Below are 21,707 nucleotides of genomic sequence, written 5' to 3'. Positions count from 1 at the left end.
TGATTAGAGATTTTTTACTTTCATAAGACATTATGACTTATGATTTAAAAAAGGCCTCTAATGAAATGCTTTAATGTTCTATTAGAAATCCTAAGTATTTTTTTAATTTTCTGTTCATAGGCACTGACCCCGTTAAGTTTGTCTACAAATTTTCTTGATGAGATATTTATCTATTTTCAACTAGCCCGGATATTTGGGATTTTGATGTGCTTCATAAACATTAGAAATGCATTAAGGTGCGTCGAATGGTGAATTTTAAATTCCACGAAATTATTTACGGCACAAAAAATTTACGACGTTTTCTTCACTTTTGTTGTGACATAAATTTGTGCGTCATGCTTGTGTTATGGTTGCGATCCATTTTCGTCGAAACCATGTGCGTTAAATACGTTGCTGCAACGCTGGAAAATCAGAAAACCATAGGAAGTTACCTAGTCGTTAGTCATTTCGAAGTGATAAAAGTGTGTTAATAGTTAAAGGATGGTTTATCCAGTAGACTACTTGTCTTGCGTTTCGGTTCTTGCGACAATCAATTATATTCCCGTTCAGAGTTAGTTCTGGAGTGATTGGAGTCTTTCGAACCCCGAAACGTAGCAATACTAACTGGGGTGCATTTTGGGCGGGACTGGACGAAAATGTTAAAATATTTCTCTTTTTTTAAATCGTTTCTTCAACTGATATTGCGTTTTTCTGAAATGCGTGTCTATTCTCTTCACTTTAGATCCAACGCAATTAATTAAAATTTCAAATTGGGATTGTGAGATTCGAAGAACATTTTTAAATTGCCCGGTTGTCTCATCGGTTTTTAAGGTTTTTAATAGCTGTTGAGCACTGTACTGAAAAAGTTTCGTTATCTGGTCCCGTCTACGTTGATTATTTCCGTTTCGGTTCTCATTATTAATCCGTTGTAGGTACCTTATCCATGATTATATACACCGCACAGTTATTTTTTCAAAGTTGTGTAGTTGACAGTGTGTGAACCCCTTTAGGTGGCGATTAAGCAGTGAATTTGAGTGGAAATTGTAATAATTCGAAGTAGACTGATTGTTGTCATTCATGCAATATCGGCTGTTTCATGAACGGTGATGTCCTAGGAGGAGGAGGGCGAGTAGTAAAATATGTAAAACTCGTACGGAGTTATGAATGACAAGTTTCAGCCGTAAAAAGCCAGAGCGACGTTCATTCCTCAAAGACCGTAAAGTCTTGATCCATGCAGCCACAAAGGCCGTGTTTAATTGTTACTATTACTACCAGCACTCATTAGTCGGAGTCATCCGTAAAGTGTAATCGTTGGCGGCGGCTCTTAGCGCCCGACCGGTCGTCCAATTTCCCGGGCTTGCGCCACGCCCAGCTGATGACGCAGTGACGTCGGGCGTCGAGACGCCGGCGGCGGGGCGCCCCTGACGTCAGACGACGCCGCCGGGGTCGATGGACCCGATTTAGCAGCGACGGACGCCTTTCCTGCAGCCGCTGATGGACTAAGCCTAAGCTCGACCGAGGACGCTGACGACGCCGACGACGCCCCAATGCCCTGCCCTGCTCTCGTTAGGTTGGGCCTATTTGGCACCGGGATCTCTTATTTATGGGGCACACAACTTTCCGCCTTCATATTCACTACTAGCAGCTTTATCCATCCATATCCTGAGAGGTGGATGGCTACAGGCAGGCTAAATTCGGCTGATGTGGGCAGTGATCACAACTTAGTACTAGAAAAATTTAAATAAGGATGAAAAATTTGGGGACACAAACACGAAAATCAATGTTGAATCACTTTGGAACATGAGTATAAAAGAACTGTACCAGAAAAAGTTGAGAAGAACCCAAGTGAACTGAACCCCCGAAGGCGTGACTGAAAGTTGGGAGAAACTAAAACGGAACATTAAAGTGGGTTTACACTTTACACGCTGAAGCCATGTGCACAAACTGGCTTGCACAAGCCAGATTTGACCAAATGAGCTGAACGAAAAATTGGCGTCCTCTTGCTTGGATTCTAGTCAAGGGAAATGAACCTTAAATTACCCTTATTTCTTCGGTCAAGGATGGTTGACATTGCATGTTGGTCCATTGAAAAGCTGCCAGCCGAACCAATCAATATTAATCGGCGCTCATAAATCAGCATAACAAATGATACCTGTAATGCCGTTAGAAATTCTGTTATGGTTCTATCAGCCAGGGTCTACGACACAATCTAGTTTCTAATCCAGTTGATTAACTTGCTGGCTCATTTATGGTAAGGCAGTTTTGACGAGTGGCATGGGTTTCTACTACCAAGTACCGATACCACCCACCCACCTACGAGGTTCGGTCCGTTCGCAATATTGCGGAATGCGATTTTTTTTGCCAAGCACGGCGGGTACCCACAGCTAAGTCGGTTATTAACCGCCAGAGGCTCCCCACCTTCTTCTCTCTTCTCATTGTTGACTAACGAGAATGTCGCCGGTTTCCCACGTCCGATTTTTGATGGACATTTAAACGCCGCAAAAGACCACAAAAACCTGGTGGTTTATTAAACGCAGTTTCCAGCTACCGGATAGAAATTGTCTTTTCAACTCAACAGCAGTTTCAGCAAGCGGATGCAGTACAATGAGTGGAAGCGGCCGCAAGACAAAGGAACAATTTAAAAGGACATGCACCATGTAATTTGGGGGACCATTATTCGTGTGTCTATGAAATGTGGCTCAAGGATTTTTTGCATTCCTATTAACCGGCAATTTTTCCCACAATGGATCAGATTCATATTTCTTTAGTGAAGATTTAAATCAAATACAGACTTTAGTAGACAAATGTGGCCTGAAGAGTCACGAAGTTGGTTAAATGGGTTATTTGCATCTTTTTGAAGCGACAATCTTCTTGTGGCACAGTGTAAGCTAATAGGAATGCGTTACGGCGCCGTTATCTCTGTTAAGACAAGTTTGCAGTTCTCTCTCGCACGCACGCAGCCGCCCGCGAGTTCCATTGGGTCGGTCGTCTGGAATATAATAGTGTGTAGTCTGTGCGGCGATCTTGTGTATATAATAGTGTGTAGTCTGTTGTGGGCCGGTGTTCTTTGGGTGAATCGTGCGAACAGGAGCTAATGATCCTTTTCATAATAATGTTCAATGTTGTAAACAAAATATAAACTTTACATTCAAAAGGAAATTAAATATGTACCATTTAAATATGTCTGATCCTTTTATAAATTATTAGACTAACAAGAATATTGAAATTATCAATTAGTATTGCCATCATGCGTTAAACAAGTTCAATATTTTATGGTTTCTATAAATAATATGCAGTTATCACTTATAAACACAAAGGCTTCTTATGCTCGTTTGCATGCTTGTAAGCAGAAAGCAACTTCTTTAAACACCCCCAAGAATTTTGGATTACTCGGGGTAACCGTTTTTTCTCAATATTATTTTGATTCTGAAAGCAGGGTAGTCCTTTAATTTAATCGACGTTAGAGGGTACAGATTTCGTGATGTGCTAATCTTAGGCACATCGAGGACAGGTTTTCGAGCGTATTAGCTCTTATCATCAATCAGCTTGCTTGCATCTGATGCAACTCGTAACCGATTCTGGGCATGCCTGAGATTAGCACATCTCAAAATCTGTACCTAATTATTTGAAATTTATTAATAATTGAGAAAGTTACACAGTCGCACTAATATGGTCTGCAGAATTCATATACCAAGGTGAAAAAAATTACCAAATTAGCCTGCTCTAATTTAACGAACTTCGCATCTCTCAGTAAGTGACTCCAATGGTATTTGGACCTTTGGACACCTTGTAGCTTCAGCATTATTAGGGATTGCTTGTGCCACCACAAAAAATGTCCAGTAAAATCCACTGCCATTAATCATCATTTTTCTGAAAATTGCGGTTTTTTTAATTTCCTTCAAAGCGATACTTTTGACTGTAGTAGATTTGCGGATAGACATTCATAGGTCGAGGAGAGACAGGAATTTAAAAAACTATCAGAAGAGACTTAAAAAAGCCTTAACCTATTGGTTACGACTGTTGACAAGTTAATCGGATTTTATTGATGTTAATCGCGTTCCCGTCTCAAACGTTGAGTTCTTAACGGACCTTAGGGGCAGCTCCATGTCCCACTGGCATATTCTGCGGCAGCGGCAATTAATTATCCGCACCTGTTTTCTGCTGTTTATGAAAAAACGCCGTGTAATTGGTTAGTAGAATGGAAATTAGCTCCAGGTTTCGCATCGTCACCACATCTAGATAAAACACCCCTTTGGCTCTTTGCCGCTGATTGTATTTCAACTTCAGTGCACTTTTCATTAATTTGCTCTTGGTCTGTCGAACTCTTCGCGTGAAGAGTGCAAATCCATAAAAACAGTCCAGAAATTCGAGTTTGTCAAGCCAATCTACAGATTATTGTTGCAACTGAGTGCAATTTGACCGAATATTGGAAAACTCAAACGGGAATTTGCCTAACATTTCAATTGAATGTATCGAATGCTGACTCGTGTTTTCTAAGTTTGTTAGTCGTCGGTTCTAGTATTTTTAGACTGGTGGTCTTCCAAGAACACTAAAACATTAATACGTTATGTGCAAATTCATTATTAATGGTTGAAGAATTCGAGCATACTTTCAGAATGGCAGGCGGCATTGCTGCTGAATGTGATCATCGAAATTTCCGATGGCCATTCAGCAGACAGAAGAAAGTTAGATACATTTTCTCTGATTGCATTTACTTGTGGCTAATTATTATTATTAATAATATTAAATTGCTTTGAAGGACAGACAGGAAGACATTAATGAATTAGTTTTGAAATATTGCGAATGCGAGGAAATGTTTTAAAGAATGGTTTTCACCGTAGATATTTCCTCAAGTTGCAGTTGTTTAATTATATTTGCAAGAGGAGAGTGCAGTGCAAATTCAATTTTATCTAAAAGTGCATTTTCTTCATAATTGATCCTGTTCATTTTGTTTGTCCCAGTGGTTTTCGGATTAAAAAACGCAATTATTAACATCGATGTAACACGAGCTGATAGAACAGCTCTGCTTATAGAATATTTTAAAGGAATTTTGTGAATTTAATAAAAAGATGATTTGCTGTCTAGAATTGGTCCTTCGAACTGGTGGAATTATAATCAAAATTTCCCTCAAATTAGTGCTACTTTGATCAATTTTTTTAGGCTTTTAGCCAGTGTTAACTAAAAATCCTTTTTAGCTGAAATCAGGGGCAATTTGATTCAACAACTAGTTTCATGTTTCAAAATAGGATAAACTGAAAGGCAGTGAAAAAGCGTTTCATAGAAGCGTTTGCGCTATTGAGCAACGACGCAAAATTTCTGGTAACTGTTTCAGCGCTTTGAGAAACCAAGCTTTTTTGCAATTTCTAGTTGCCGTCGTCCAATTTCTTCGAACACAAGTTTTAGCAAACTCGCCCATTGAGCAACAAGATCCGAATGAAACTCGCACTAGCAAGCAAATCGTGTGAATGTGATCCGTTTTCATGGAGATCTTATGCTGATTAAGGCTAACAAGTCGGTTTAATTGACGAATACGAACCTTTAAAGTTTCTTGACCCGCTAGTGAGAGAGTTTGGAATTTTCGATCGCTCACAAATTGCAAGGCTCGTTTCGTTGTTGTGTTGTCTGTCTAGAAAAAGTAGGTCGAACAAACAAAACAGAATTATTACTCTGTCGGTTCACTTTGCGTAAATATTTGTTAGTTGCTGAATCGGTTCAGGGCATTTGATCTGACCAGCGGTGCAAATGGAGAGCGATCAGGTGCTATCGGACGAAATCGCCTATTACAAGTTTTTCTCCGTATCTAAAGTATCTTTAATAAGTTTTTAAGTTCATTACAGTTTCTGTATACTGAAACGTAATTTCTAAAGTTCACATCTCTAGTAGTCCAAGCTCGACGCAATAAAAAGCTTTTCGAGTTCAGCACGAAGAAGGGAACAACTGCTCCTGATGTGCAGATGTTTCCTCTTTCTTGGGTCTTTTTTGTGCATTTTCGCCTTTCAGGTACAAGGAACGAAAACATTATCTTCGAGCAGAACCTATAATGCCTTTGTTCGTTTGGCCAAAGCAGCAACATCTGGCAATTTGTGAGATATGTTTGCGTTGCGTTGCGGTTCTTCATACTTTCCTATGTAAATGTTTGCAAGTGCGACTGGTTCTGAATTTACTGATTAAAGTACGACCGTTTTTTGTATTTTTGGAGGGTAGGTAGAGAAAAAATCGTCAAGTTTATTGAATGATTTATTTTGAGTAGGTATTTCTAAAAACGTTGGTTATTTGAAGCAGAAATATTAAATTAAATATAATAATGCCGCGGTGTAAACTGTAACTTAAATGGTAAATTTTGTCAAAATCACCCCCCAAAAGAAATCGAGTGGGGTTGGTTGGTTGGGTTCGATGCTCCAGGTGGCCAGCGAATAGACGAACATGTGCTCTATTCTGTCTAGTTTTAAATAGTCATTCTACAGCTTTAAATCAATAATAGGACCACCTGCAATTCAAGCAAGCGACATATTCTTGCAGCTTTAAAACCGGAGAAAAGTAGTGCCACTACAATTTAAAACAAAAACAGTTTTTAAACTGTTCAGGAAAAGAAGGAAAAAATCTTAACACGTTTATCAATGGAAAATCAACAAATTCTCGAATACTTCCCTAAATAAATAGCAGCGGTTCATTAGCAGTTTGTGCAATAAATCATCTGCGCATAAGTTAATTGACCCTGTAGATTTTTCCCTGCGGGCAGACGGTGTTGTGGTCGAAACCATGAAACCCTCTATCTCAATCACTATCGACTTTTATTGTTTGGTAAATTTGGCTTTTGAAAGCCACCCTGTTATACGGGCATCAGCTGCTAAATGAAGAACTGCTAATCTAATTATAATTGATGCCTCACATGAAACTTAATATCAAACCATTAATGTCCCCGATCATGTTAAAATGCAATTCTATTTAAAAATCAACTAAGATCACTAAAAGGCTGTCGAAAGTTTGTTTTTCATAATCTTTCAACATGTGGAATAGTAGACCAATTCGATGTTGCCGGACGTCCTGTCGGTTGGCCAGACTTGAGCCTCGTTGGCCGGACGAGTACTTCCGGCTATCAGCTGCCAGCTCGCATCGTATATGGGAGGAATAATGCATATTAGACGGACGATTATGTGTGAAAAGATTTAGAATACTAAGTGCGTTATTACATTGTTAAGCAATCCGATCAGGACGGTGGAAAATAAACGTGAGAAACTGAGAAATGGAGTTTGTTTCCGACGGAAACGAGTTAGTTGGGTATTCAGGTGAAGGAAAAAAACGCGAAAAGACAATACTGATTGTGCTGAATCCGCTTTCTGTGTTAACTGAATCAGGGCAAGCCAAAATGGAGTGAATCAGTGTGTTTTGAGCCTATGCATGCATGCACAACCAAAACGGGTCGAGCGAGTGTTCTTGGCAAGACTCTAGCCGGCAAGTTGTGGCTTTTAAATTTTAAATTTCTTCATGCCGGTCTTTAACTCGCGAATGGTACAATTGTGGGAACAAACCGTCCGGAAACCGGTAGCCAGTCGAGTCGGTCTTGCTGATGTCTAATCTTAGAAACATATGCGATATGCGACATTGCGGTTATAGCAGAAAGGAGGATAGATTTACTTTCTTGAGACACTGATTTCTGGCGGCCTGAGAAGTAAGAAGGAGTTAAATCAGAGGGATTTCATTAAACCACTTTTGAAAGAATCTGCGGAATTTTCAAGTTGAGTAACAGTCGCTTCAAGTTGCGATCGACCTGTATTGTTCAAAGTTGTATGGATAAATCGAGTTGGTGATGAGGCAAAGAACCGCATATATACAGCAACCAAACGCTCCGAAAAAGATTTCCGGGAAGCGTAAAACGTCTACATGGTGTGAAATATGTGCCAGCAAAAGCAGTACATCGAATTTGAATAAAAGTGAACTTTTCGCGTAATGCTCAACACGGTCGTGCAGTTGAAAGCGATAGTAATGGAATCACCATATGCAGAGTCGAAAATGGAAAATATGATGAAACTGAAACAGCAGGAGTTTATCAATCGTTGTTTCATGTCCTTTTTATTAAGGGTGATCTAAGGATCTGAAGTCTGGAAATCTTGGAGGCCAATGGGTTCCAACGCTCCCAAAACCTTTAATCTGATAAAGAATTGTTTTTGCAAGTTCATAGTCCAATATTTCATAAGCCCTTTAATTTTCCATTTTCAACACCTTTTATTATTAATTAATTAATTTTAAGGATTTAATTTTAAAATCGCAGCGAAACGAATATGTGGCAGCGCGGGACAAAAGTCTGTCCAATGGAACAGGTGCCCGAAGTTAAGGACGCCTGACACTGCTTCCATGTGAAAGCCGTTCAACTGGTTCCGAGCTGTGCTTTGAAGGGCAACTTGTCCCATACCCAAAATCATATCAACGGCTAAAAGTGCAAAATCATCTGCATTTAAAATCAGTTGTCGTTCTAGTTATGGCATCAGTGGAAAGGTAATTCCCAAATAAGCTCGGTACGTTGCAAAACACGTTCCGCTTACTGATCAGTATCAGTGAATCCACCAAAGTTTATTGCGAAGTCAATCAAATTGCAACTTAAACGAACAGCTGGCTTGAGTTGCAACAGTTTCGTTAGTCCATTGCAACGGACAACGTCTCGTTCTATGAGTTAATAGGCTGTGGGCAGTGTACCACCATGAATTAAACTTCTTTTGGAAAAAATCAAATACGTTAGGTTTTTGTGGTCATTGCTCGAAACTGATTAGTTTCTTAACTGCAGTTTTTTGGACAATCTTTCTCACATACTGCGTGAGAACCGTTAACTTCGGCAAATAGGTACAGTTAGTAATGCGGTGGTTGAGTGCCAATTGACACAATTTCGGTATCTACCAAACCCAAAAATATAGCCAAAGTTTCATTTTTCAAACTTGTTAATGTTTCAAATTAAAACCCCCATTTCTATCTCCAGCAAGGGAAAAAATATCAGCATTTTGATCAGTTTTCCTAGAAAACCCAAACTTCTGTTTGTTGAGACTGGACGTCGAATAAAACCCACACTTGCAACGATTGCAAGGCATGAAATGACCAGCAACATTGTAACTTGTAATCATCATCAGCATCTATGCGTCGATACTACTGTGCAATTATCATTTCGGTGCCAGTCATGGCAAATAAACCACGCAAAAAATGACGTGATCCCAAACAAATGATCGATGCAGAAGTCGACATGAAGTGTGCTCTTAAAGGAAATTGTTACTGGGTGAAACGCGTATGAAAAACTGCTCTCTTTGGACTTGAAGGCTGACAAATACTTTTTTTCAATATAATTCTAAGTAATAAGACGAGTTTCGAATTTTTCCAATCCGGGCATTCGTGGGTGCAACAAAATTAGTCATCTTCCATAATTACAGTCTCGAGTTGAGAATAGTCCACCCGTCTACAGAGAGTTTGTTTGAAATTAAGTGCCGACCGCGCGCTGATGGAATGTTTTATATAATTTCTTAAGAAATCGATTCCAAATCGCAATGTTCTGTCGACCAGTTTTCTAGCTTCTCTAGTGTAATGAGCAAAACCATTTTTTTTTATTTCAAAATCGTTTAAAAAGGTATTTTTTTAATGCCATGAATGATCAGCAATGAAACAAGATCAAGCGTATCTTAACAAATGTGTTAAACCCCCATTTTTTATGAACCCATTCAGTCGTTACATTGTACGCAAACAAAGCACAATATTTTTTCGTCAGTTTCTCGCGACTGTATTCGGAAACGTTTCAAAACATGCCAAGACGTCAATTTCCGCTGCTTTCTTTCAAATATCAGCGTTTTATATTTGATTCTAAAGAAATAATAACGATTTATCTTGTCAAGCCGTTTGGCAACATTTGGCGATCATCAAGTTGCAAAAAATACAAATACAGGGTGTCTGGAATTCACGTCGAGCTATTGCGGAATGCAATTGAATTAAGAACAAAAGAGTTCCTATGAATCTCTGGAACCGGTTGAAATTAAATCTCTGAAGAAGGTTTTTTGAAAATTTTCCGCCCTGATTGCGCTATAAGCTTGTGAAATTCTACATATTTTGGAGAATTGCAGAACTGCAGATGTTAGTCAGTGAATAGCTTCACATGCATACAGTGGTTTTTTACGGAAATATTGCGCTTATAAACTTCCGTCAAATTAATAATTCTTCTTTTCAGACAGAACTGGTGCTAATATTGTTTCTCTCGGATAGACCGTTTTTGAGAAAAAATTAGTTTTTATACACCAATGTGCAAATCAATTAAAAACAAAGCCAAAAATTTGTATTCGATCGTTCTATTTCAAAACACGATCGAAGGAACCAGATTCAATTATTTGTTTCTTGTATTGGTATCAACGAGCGGGAAGAATTCTGACTACTTAATATTAACAATACATATTATATGGAAAATATAACTTTAGCAGGGGAGTTTTCTATCTACGGTTTACGAAAAAGCATAGTTTTTCTTGAGCCAACGGTTTTTCATAGATTTGATCAGGACTTGTACGCTGACGACACTTTTTTCTTCTTTTGATGCAAAGAATATCGCAATGTCATTTTGATCATGTGTTTACGTATCGTCCGATCTCTGTATAATAAATGCAGTACAGCGAAATATTTGGCTTATAACTTTTTCTCAACATTAGTTTATCTTAAGATAAACTTGAAAAAAAGACAATACTATTAAGTCTTCCAAGCCTCCAATGTACATCTACATGTCTTGTGTGTCTTGAAAAAGAAAGTCCTGTCAAAAATTGAACAAGCGAGGAAAAGACAAGAGAAAAATTCAGTACTTCGAGCATGTGTTGAGAGGAGAAAAATACGAATTCTTAGACTCATATTAGAGTGTAAAAGATCAGTAGGAAGACGCCAGAATTCATGGTTGAAAGAGTTGAGGATATGATTTGACCGAACGTCCAAGGAACTATTTTGTGCTGCAGTTTTCAAGACGCAATTACCATTTGGATCGGCAACCTTCGAAAAGAGGTTAAAATATACCCAAAACTTTGGCCCAAGAAACACATTGGTTTTCCTTCTGCGAACGCAAAAAACTGCGATAAAAATGTTGGATAATATTTACTCGTGACTGAAAGCATTTATCTCTTTTTCTGCTTCAACAGGAGTCGTCAGTAAATGTAATATTATGCATTGCGGTTATAATTAAATGGCATTTATTGTGTATGTGGTTTGGGATAAAGGCAGAAAAGCGACCCAGATGATGCATGTCATGTGGTGACCCACAAACGAGCATGATTTGACACTAACACGGACCCGAATCAAACGGAAATTGAACAACCTCCATCTATACAAAATCGGGAGTCAACTATGTTGAAACAATGTTCCTTTGTTGGGGTGTTGCGATTCTTCTCGAATCCAACCAACACCAACCTATTCCGATGGAAATTTTGATCCTAACACAAATGAATCAAGTGTTTTGACATGTTGCTAGCATGAAAGCGCCAATCCGAATGGGCCGTTAAAATAGGAACTGCCCCAGTTAAGTTAGTTCAGTTGTTGGCCAGCTTAAATCTTTTTATATTCCGTGCGGCTAAATAAAGCTAGGCGGCTTTAGATTCCGCGAATTCGGTTATATATTTATATCCACATAACAACATTACAAATATAACAGCTGATTTGGCGAAACCGGCGTCAAGTTGGCGCCGAACGACGCCATTTCGCCGAGAGGCCAAGGTCAGTCATACTGGCAGCTTATTGGGTTCAGTTGAGGTATAAGCACTTTGTTACGGAAGCCTGCTGTGACTGTGACCATCCGAGTTTTTTCTTTAATCACTGTTTACGATTTGTCTATATTATAATGCGCCAACCAAACCGGTTTCAGCTGGTTATTTGCATTTTGAGCGCTTTCTATGCGGCTTTTTCAGTAGTAACCGATTCAACAGTACTTAAACCCATGTACGTCATTGGCTAATTTCATACAAGTGCAAGTCTACAGTTTTGGGGCCGCTTCGGTTACAGTTACGCCACAAATCAGAAGTTACATTAAAACGCCAACCAAAATAGAAATTATTGTCCATTCGCATATGAGAAAGGTTGGAATTTTAATACTGCTATGCAAAGTTGGGGTTTCTTCGAACCGAAAACTGCCGCAATCATCTGAATAGATGTAATGCAACCTTTCTGGAAACGATTACGAACTGCTTACGCATACCAGATGTGCTACGAGATTCATCTGAAATTCGCAGATAACGTAGCCTAGAATAGTAGCAAGAACATGGGTTAGCATGAAATTCAAAAGGTATTGAATCGGAAAAACTGGGGGGCCACAAGTTTGAGATAGTTGTCTTAAAATTTTCTGTTGAGACCACTAAACGCACTAATTTCAATTTTATCAAGGGTGAAACTAGGTTTTGTCCATAATTCGAAGCTGCAAAAAGTTTTCCAAAAATTTGTGCAAAGTGGTTAAGGAGGCGTGTCCCAATAAAATTTATCTTATAATTTTTCGCAGAAAATACCTGAAGAGTCAGTATTTTAAGTAAAACTAAAAACAATTCGATTTTCGCTTAGAAAGAATTGCTTAATAGAAACTTTGTTAAAACTGGAATGGCCTGAAAATTCAAAACTACTTTAAAAATCTTCAGAGCGATGAGCGATGGGCGGCGAATTTTCCAAATATATTTTTTTTTTACTTTTGCTCTGGTCGTTTTCAGTTTCGGAGAAAAACGGAATGGTTTTCGGGCATAAACGGGAGAACTTATTTTAGTTTTTGTCCCGAATTCGGCGCTGAAGAGAGTGTGTAAAATTTTTACAGCTATTAATTTATTTTGTAATTTTTCGCGTAAAATACCTCGAGATTAGGCAAAACTACGAAAAAGAGCGTTTTTGAGTGGAAAGTAAAGCCAAAATAAGTTACCCAGCAAGGGAACTGAGTTACTGCGCCGGTGCGTTGGGTTGGTGCATCAAGCCATTCGCGCAGCGCTCGGTCAACTACTAAGAATTCACTAAGCTACCCAGGTCTAGTTAGCAGCAACTTAACGTAAAAACGGGAGAAAATTCTTGATCAAAAACGTTAAACGAAGATATCGTGATAATGACGACGAAGAATCAATAGAATCGAAGGCTTCGAAGAAGACATTTTCTTGATAAAATAGCGAAAAACAATCTTTCCTAACGACGAAACAACAGAGGAAGATTGCAAATGAAGGTAGACCGCAAAAAAGCTGAACGTAATTTTTTTCCGTAAAGTAACTTTAGTGCCAAGCAAATGGGCGTAAAAATGCGAATTAAGTGACCCAAGTTATTTGACAAGGATTGCTGATTGTATTTTCATAACAGATTTTTATGAAAGAAATATTCCGGTTTACCACAAAATGCTGGAAGTCGATGCAAAACACAGCAAAAACGTAGTAAGTTTTTGGTTAATTAGTCTGGAAAAGTGGAAACACTTGCAACATCTTCAGCGGTTGTGCGCTGGTGGTGCCAAATATTTTGTTAGCCAGCAGCGCAGGAATTGAAAAGCAAAAAGTAGACACAAAAGGAAAAAAAATTGAAGCTGGTACTGCGATGAATGAAAAAACTGTAAAAAATGCTCTTAGGAAAATAAGATTTGTGTTTTTTTACATAATTAGTCACGTGCTATTGAGTTTATTTTGCATTCACTCTGTTGAAATAATACTGCTTTATTATTCACTAGTCTCAGAAAACATAAAACTTTACTTTGGACTTGCGCCATTCTTGCTGTTTTCTTGATGACTTTTTTCTGCTTTTTTTGTTCTTTCGATTTAATAAAATATAAATAAAACAAAAAAATCTTTTTTTTACAGTTATTATTTACAAGTTACTTATGGCTTTTGCTTTGGAGTCCTCAAGGGCAAAATATTAGCGATATTTGAACAAGACCTGGTGGAATCGAAAAAAGATGCAAACGCATCGAATAATATTCTTTGTACTGAACAAGACGAAGTGGTAATCTTGATTCTTCATTCATTCCGGCCATGGGAAATAATGGAACAGAAAAATAAACAACGACATATCGAACAAAATAAATAACGAAACAATGAAGATTGCAACCATTTAATTGAAGGGAAGCAAAATCTGATGTCAAGAAGAGCTGATCTAAATTAATGAGACGAAAATTAACATTGAACGATTGTCACATGATTCGTTTAAAAATTAAAATCAATCGACTTAACGCACTAAAAATGTGTCTGAGGCAAAAGCTGATCGCTTGATGAGAAAATGGATGGTTTTGAGTTGAGTACTGGAAAAAATATTTCTCCTAAACCAACTCGAAATTAATCGACCGCAAGCTTTCGGCTGCAATTTTTCATTCATTCTGCAGAAAGTGATGAAGAAAAACGAGAATAATGTGGGGGTGAACCAAGCTTGCGTATCAGTAAAGATTCAGAAGAGGCCGAAAAAATATCTACATGAAACTACTAAACTGTTCGTTAAAGGAAAAGAAGAAATGTTCCTAGTGAAACGCGAAAAATTGTTTTGCCACAATAGAATCTACATTGTTTTAAGACTTCTTCTTTGTCCTTTCGATGCAACTTTTAGAATGTCGAAATTCAAGTTCTTTTGCAATAAACCAACATCAAATTGTATTCTTACATGACTGTATGTCTTAACCAATCAGCATCTACATTCTGTCTTCAGAACTCTCGTTAGAAGTTACATGGGTATTCGGAATAAATTGATAACAAAAATCAGGTAAGGCGGAAATTAAGTTGGGAAAATGAAAAAAAAAAACTTGTAAAAGTTGATGAATTCATTCTTAAGGACAAACCAAACCTCGACCTTTGGTTTGTTTCAATCGCACTCACCAGACCGCACAAACACTTCTCTAATGACATGTCAAAAAACGATTAGGAAAAAAAAGATGAGCACCGTTTCTTGTTTACCACATCTAATGCTCCTAATGCATTGTAGTGTTTGTTGTTCGTTCTATTATTAGTGCCATCCATTTATCGGCGGCGCTTTCTTGTTTCCACTGAATTCCGTGGAAAACAACCAGTTGTATGTAGTATTGTGGGTGTTTCTATTTCGTAAATGGTGTACGCAAAACGTTCGATAACGGATTGAATTTTGTTTGCAGATCCGCTTAGACTTCGACACGTGTTATTGCGCACAATAAACCCACGCTTGCATTTAAAACTGCATTTTGCTGGAAACAATACGTGTTTTATGAGCGTCAAAATTCGTCATAAGTTATCAAGTTAATGCATAAAACCAAAAGTGGTTTTGCTGCTTCGTATGTGTAACTGGAGCTTCATCTTTTGGAGGTAGAAAAAAGCGGATTTGCTCAGTGGAGGCTACTGCTGAGTTGAAAAGAGAAGTGTTGAGGTTTGATGGGTTCAAACTCTCCGTTTAGTTTCCTCTTCGGGTTTGGTTGAGTAGTTTTTTTTGGTAATTTAAACGGGATTCGGGAATCTTTTGACGATGGTTTTTAGGAATGGTCACTCACTCGGAGTATCCAAAGGTCTCTTCAAGCTTTTTGCATCTGTTCCAACTCAAGAAACGCTCAAATTGCTCGACTAGACTCTGCATCAAGCCTTTTGGCAGTGACGCATAATTGTCGATTCTCGTTCTTTTTCTATTACTTGTCCAGCGAGCGAGACGGAAATTTAATGCTATTAAAGAGTGTCTAATCCAATTGTTGCAATTCTCGGAAGTTGATGTTATTAATTGATTCAAAGAAAATCTTTTGAACTAATCTCTGTTATGCGTAAATTTCAATAAGGCGTCTCAAATAATGACGACACCGTCAAATAGCTTGGAACAGACTACGCGTCATTCATCTTGCCCATCTTATGATCTGCACATTTTAAACAGCCCCGGTCGTTCAGAATTCCCCAGTTTACCAGAAACGCGTCAACGATGTGGCATCGATGCGAAGCTCCAGCTCTGCCACCCAAGTAAATTTCCCCGCACCTCGCGTTGCCGTTGTCTTGTTTTTCTTGGAATCGAACGCGCGCCTGATTAGGTTCCGGATTCCGCCGTGGACGGCGTGGGGGCAGCACCAGCCAAGGAGGTATCGTTGCCTAGGTTACTACGTGCTATTTTTAGAAGCGTTTTTTTTATGAACAGCAGGGCGGCAGGACTGAATCGCCTTGGACCGGTTTTTTGCACGGCCTGCTATTCAGATTGTTACGTTAGGCGACAAGGAAAGATATAGTAGTAGAGTAGTGTGGGTTACTACTTACTCTACGACGGAAACGCGCCGGTTCTCGTTATGGCTAAATGCGAATGGCTGGATAAATGCCCATAGATATTGCATACATTTGCGTGCAGATATTCGCTCTATTTGGATGTTCTGCCAGGCCCATTCACTCGTCAGTGGCAATAAAGCCAATTACTATTGGTGCCGCCCTTGTAATGCAGAACAATATGACAATGACAGTTTCGTTAACATTGGCATCTGTTAAGCGCACAATTACAAGGACTATTCGCGAGTTCAACTACCGATGGTGGCGCTGCGAAACGTCAAATTACTCGTTGTTAAGTGACAGTTGAGACTTGTCAGACTTGTTTATTTATTGGAGTTGATGACATTTATAACATCAAATTATACTTTAACACTTTTTGATGTTTCTATTGCTTTAAAAGCTTGCAAAAGTTGATTAGAACGAAACAAATCACAATCAGATGTAAGCACCAATGTCAAGAAAACTAGTGTCAAATTACTACTTAACTTGTAGTTATAATTTTGGCCACCAGGGGGCGTCTGGACTTTTGAACTCGCGAATTAATTTTTTACAAGGTGTATGTGATAAGTAGTCATCAATCTTAGCTGAGTAAAAATGACTAAATTTTATCTGGAAAATTGCCACTAAAATTCGTTTATTTGATGAACTCGCCTATAAGAGATCAATAAGTACGACAAGTCAATGAGAAAATAATTCGCTTTCCTTGCTAATCTGTTATGAGAAGTTTCACATATTGAAGCCGAAATAACCACATCGATGTGTCTCGAAGCAACAGGGAAAATAATTGTTTATGAATGCAAGCAGACAAAGTGGGTTAATCTAGCTCTCATCTGTGGGGAATGGAATCTGTGGAATGTCGATTGGTCATGAACCGATGGAATGCGCGAACGTAGGTTGAACATTTTACAACGCCGTCTTGGCGGCTTACTTTGTGGCCATTTAAAGTCAGATGGTTAAACTGAAGCAAACCAAACACTGTTGACCCTGTCGTAGTAAAAATCCATTGCATTCTTGAATCTGATTGGAGTATGCTGACCTGATGGGTAGTAACGGAATGACTGTTGACGATTGCAGCGGGTTCGGTTCTTTGAAGTTAAATTAATTAATAAATATAAATTGTCGTGCTTGCCTCATTTAGAGAGCATCTGATGCATGTGGGAAAGTAACAAAATATGCAATTCAGCAAGATTATTCATCCAAACAACACGACACGTGACGATTTATTGCTTCAAGCGTTTGAATTTGAATGGAAGGCTCAGGCAGTCGCATCCATAAACACTTATCTTGGACCTTTTCCAGGTAAACATAAGAATCTGTCTGGGAATGTATCATTTGAAAAATAATTAACATACTTACATGATGATTGTTGGTTTCAGGCTGCCATTCTCCAACAGACGGCGGAATACATCTACTCCTTGGAACAAGAGAAGACGAGGCTGTTATCGCAAAACTGTCAATTGAAGCGGCAAGTTGGTCAACATGAGGGCGGAGAACTGCCGCCTAAGAAGCGCATCAAAACCGAGCTGGTTGTGCCTACTATTTCAGCTGAATCTGCAGATGAAGGTAGTTATTAAAGCGGCGACATGCTAGCCAGAAACAAGTTAATCAAATGCATTTTCCAGGCCTTGGATCGATGTCTCCAGAGCCCGTAAAGTTGATCGCTGTAACTGTTAACAACTCCAATCCAAGCGAATCTCCCAGTGAACTAAAAATGGCTCTAGACCGAGAACGAAATCTGCGATTGCTTCTCGAAGATCAAGTGCGGCAACTCGAACAGCAATTGTACAAACATGTAAGTGTGGTGACTGTCGCTAAAAAGAACAAAAAGGTAATTATAGCCAAGTATTTTCACGGTATTCGAAATATTCTCATGCTGTTTTGGAGAAGGTTCTCAAATTTGGCTTTTTTGCAGGTTGTTCAACAGCAGCAGCAGCAGCAGCAACAACAACAGCCTCAAATACAATACGTTTCCGAAGAATCCGAAGAACTAAACGGTCTGCAATTAGTGGCTGCTGATAGTTTGCCTCCAGTCGGTCACACTCAGACTGTGGTCTGTTCAGCACCAGCGTCTCGCTGCTCTACTCCGGAACCGACAATTGTCCCGGTGGTATTGGCTGAAGAAGAACGATTGCCTAGTGTTTTAAAAGCAGCCATCAAAGCTGAGCCGAAGGTATGATTCTTTTCTAATTACATCTGAAAATGAATGAAGATAATTAGACACTACAAGCCAGTTCTGTATGTGTGTATGTCTAGAATTGCTAGAACGTTTCTTTTTTGAATTAGTTAAAGTTAATTTAATTTGTATTTGCAGGTTGAGGTCGAACGACTACCCTCGACGAATAATACTCACGAAGAAATAAGCTCCGGAACAATTTACTCTCTTAGTAACACTTCCCGACAGAATTTGGAGACTATTGTAGAGGCCATTCGACATCTAGAAGGTAAGGCAGTGCTAACAAGTGAACAAAATTCTTAATCTTAACACACGCATTTATGACTATTCGTTACTTGTTAATCTCATATATTCAAATCTCCAATGAAAATGAAAAAAGTTGGCTAAAATCGCACATTTCGTAGCATTTTTGAAGTGATAACTTTTTATGGGAGGGTGAACCGATTTTTCTCGGTCACGGCGGCTCCCCTCCGGCCTCTTCGCGCCTGAGGCTTGGGACGCACAAATGCACTTTGAATTCGACATTTTTCTCTTAGTGCGGGTGCATCTGTAGATCTGATAAACTTTTCAAATACACATTGCGTTATTAAACTGACAGTGATTTTGATATATCAATTACTGAGTGTGATATTATTGTCTTCGGTGCATTTTATTTTATAACGCTGATAACAATGAATCAACAAATTATCAAGGGAAAAGCTGCAGATCCTGCAAATACTAGGTTAATGCGGTTGGTCCATCAATTTGCAGAAAAATGTATTACAAACTTTTGAAAATCATCTTCAAACGACCGGGTATTTATCATGAGATTGAACATTGCCATGCACTGTTAAATTTGTTTTAAGAACTTAAAATCGATGTTGTGCAACAAAATTGTGCCTAAGATCTACTACAATAAAGTTTTTGAAAAACTGTTGGACCTATTTAAAATCGCCTGTTTCATTGTGGACGCAAATTCGTATCATGAAAAGATTAAATTAAATTAAATCGTATCGATAGAATCCCGGTACCGATTCCCTATGTCTTGCTCTCCGTCTGTAGTCCAAATGCTGCCCAGATGATGTCCATTTGCATTGTATTGCACGAGTCAAAGTTCTGAACTAGTAAAATATTACTACCTACTTGTTTAGTTATTTTCACCGGAGACAATTGTTAAACCAGATGTTGAGCCAATATTTTCTAAAGAAGGCGGGGTCAATTTATGAAAAACGCTCAAGATTAAGTGCAAATAAAGTGTCACAACTATTATTAATAACTTTTAATGCAATAATATGTTCTATTATTTGTTATTTTATTTTATTTGGTAACAACAGATTATGCATATTTAGATATCTATTTTGTAATCTTTCATATTTAACATAAAATGATAAACATCATTACTGATTTGTAATAATATATAATAAATATGTTTTTAATTTAATTGAAAAAATATTGGAGTTTACCTCCTAGTCCTATTCAGATACAAGTTGTAGCAGACGTTCATGAACAACATACACAAGAGCAGTCACAAAAACATGCTACAATGCGAAAAGTATTAAGTAATGCTGAACGCCAAAAACGATTTCGTGCTTAAAAAGGAGCATTAAGTAATAGATCAACTCAAAGTAGCTTTCATCACTGAACGTCAAAGATTATACAAAGCAAATAATAAATTACGACAAAAAAATACAGAAACTCAAGAAGAAGAGTTTACACAAACCCAAGAAGAGCAATATGTACAACATCTCGTTAAAGAATGTTAAATGTTGCAAATAAAAAAGATATTTTACATTCAAAAGGAAATCAAATTAAATTTTACCTATTCCTAATCCATTTATAAATTACTAGACTAACAAGAATATTAAAATTATAAAATGAAATAATTATTGCCATCATGCGTTAAACAAGTTCAATATTTTATGGTTTCTATTAGTTTATGGAGTTATCACTTCTGTCGAGCGTCCCGTGACGCACACCATTTTTTTAAAGTATGGTATTTCCTGACCAAGTCGAATATCGCAAATCTTCCAAAACTGTATCATTTTTCTTCCATTCTTTGTCCTATTTTCCATGTAATCCACATGTTTTTTTTTAAATCAGGTGATCACATGTTTGGTGATGATTCTACCGTCGGTGCATCAGTGACTGTAACGACTTCTCCGCCTGATCCCCAAGACATCCCATTGGCTCTAACGACACGAACTGATTCCTACATCGAGTACAGTGCCGCGACCGTGCAGCAACATCAACAGTCGCGACCCGGAGTCATCGTGGTCAAGCAGGTAACGACATTTTCCTTCCAACTATTAGAGTGTATCGAAAAAAATACATAAATGTTTACAGTCAGTTATTTTGTATTAGTATTAAGATGTAAATTGCTGCCAGCGAGTGGAGCACAAACTCCGCTATCGCTTGATCGTGGCCAGAGGGTCTGAAGGTGGCAAGAATGTACCGAAGATGTTACAAGTTGTTCGCGCCGAATTTGTCTAATTTTTCTTTCTCAGGCCTCGGAACGGATTTTCTTTCGATAAGGCAATTTTGCGGCATGCGGGGGTTCGTATTAATTGTGCATCAATAGCGGAGAAAATCGATGTGAAAAGCACATCAAATGCCGAACAAAAAATCTTCGTCTTGGCCAACACCCATTAAGCACCATTTTTATACTACATGCTGCCCTGTTTTGACTCAGGATTGCAATGGTGTACCCAAATTTTATCCTAGTTTGAGATTCGGTTCAGAAACGCTTCCTGCTCTTGCTGAAATCGATCCCAAAGGTCTTTTAGAAGCCTCAAATCGGAACCGATATTTATCTAATCCCATGTCTTCTTAACGATCTGTTGGGCACTACCTTAGCTAGTGTTGATTAATTGCCTTTATTCAAGAGGTTTATGCGTGTATTCTCCCTCATGAGCCTCCGGACTACCTCAATGTTGGCTTCGGTCGAGCTCGACTTTGGGCGCGGAACGTGGTTCTGATTCTCGACTTTTCAACGCCCTCTGGAAAATTCTTTGGGCGGTTTCTTGACAGAGTGTTATCCCAGAACTGTTTCTAAAGTGCGCAAATTGTCTGATAAGTTCACCCCTTAAGTGTTCAAAAAAACCGACCATGAATGGTATATCGTGAGCAGGTCGCTTTCGGTCTAGACGAAAGATCAAATTAATATCGTATTTGCAATCTGCCGGTCAACAGGCGAAAGAACAGTGAAAATCGGGAAAGCTTCACTTGTAAACCAGACGCGTAAGGTAGCAAGGGCGGATTCAATTCTCTATCCAACGATGCCAAAACGAATTCTCTGGCTCACTTTCTAAAAAGGCCATTTATTTCTCTCTAGAATGATGTACAAATGAGCGTTCTTGCTCATTTTGCCTCCGAGATATGAGCAAAAACGGGAC

The 21,707-nt window shown here is 38.6% G+C and overlaps 1 protein-coding gene across 2 annotated transcripts in view; it reads left to right on the top strand.

The window, feature by feature from the left end:
- LOC109538144 (transcription factor AP-4) overlaps nt 1–21,707 on the top strand; it is a 79,786-nt gene that overhangs the window by 51,763 nt on the left and 6,316 nt on the right. Inside the window, exons 3-7 of one of the 2 annotated variants that reach the window (XM_048661744.1) lie at nt 17,540–17,726; nt 17,786–17,955; nt 18,076–18,333; nt 18,475–18,604; nt 20,416–20,597. In XM_048661744.1, coding sequence (XP_048517701.1) covers nt 17,540–17,726; nt 17,786–17,955; nt 18,076–18,333; nt 18,475–18,604; nt 20,416–20,597 — 927 coding nt within the window. Of the gene's footprint in view, nt 1–17,539; nt 17,727–17,785; nt 17,992–18,075; nt 18,334–18,474; nt 18,605–20,415; nt 20,598–21,707 lie in introns of both variants that reach the window. The other variant, XM_048661743.1, reaches the window with a different exon arrangement.

The sequence above is a fragment of the Dendroctonus ponderosae genome, unplaced genomic scaffold (genome assembly GCF_020466585.1).
Source record: "Dendroctonus ponderosae isolate FM_Combo_2020 unplaced genomic scaffold, Dpon_F_20191213v2 Dpon_F_20191213_1, whole genome shotgun sequence".
In the NCBI taxonomy this organism is placed as follows: domain Eukaryota; kingdom Metazoa; phylum Arthropoda; class Insecta; order Coleoptera; family Curculionidae; genus Dendroctonus; species Dendroctonus ponderosae.
This window is presented reverse-complemented; position numbering and strand designations above follow the sequence as displayed.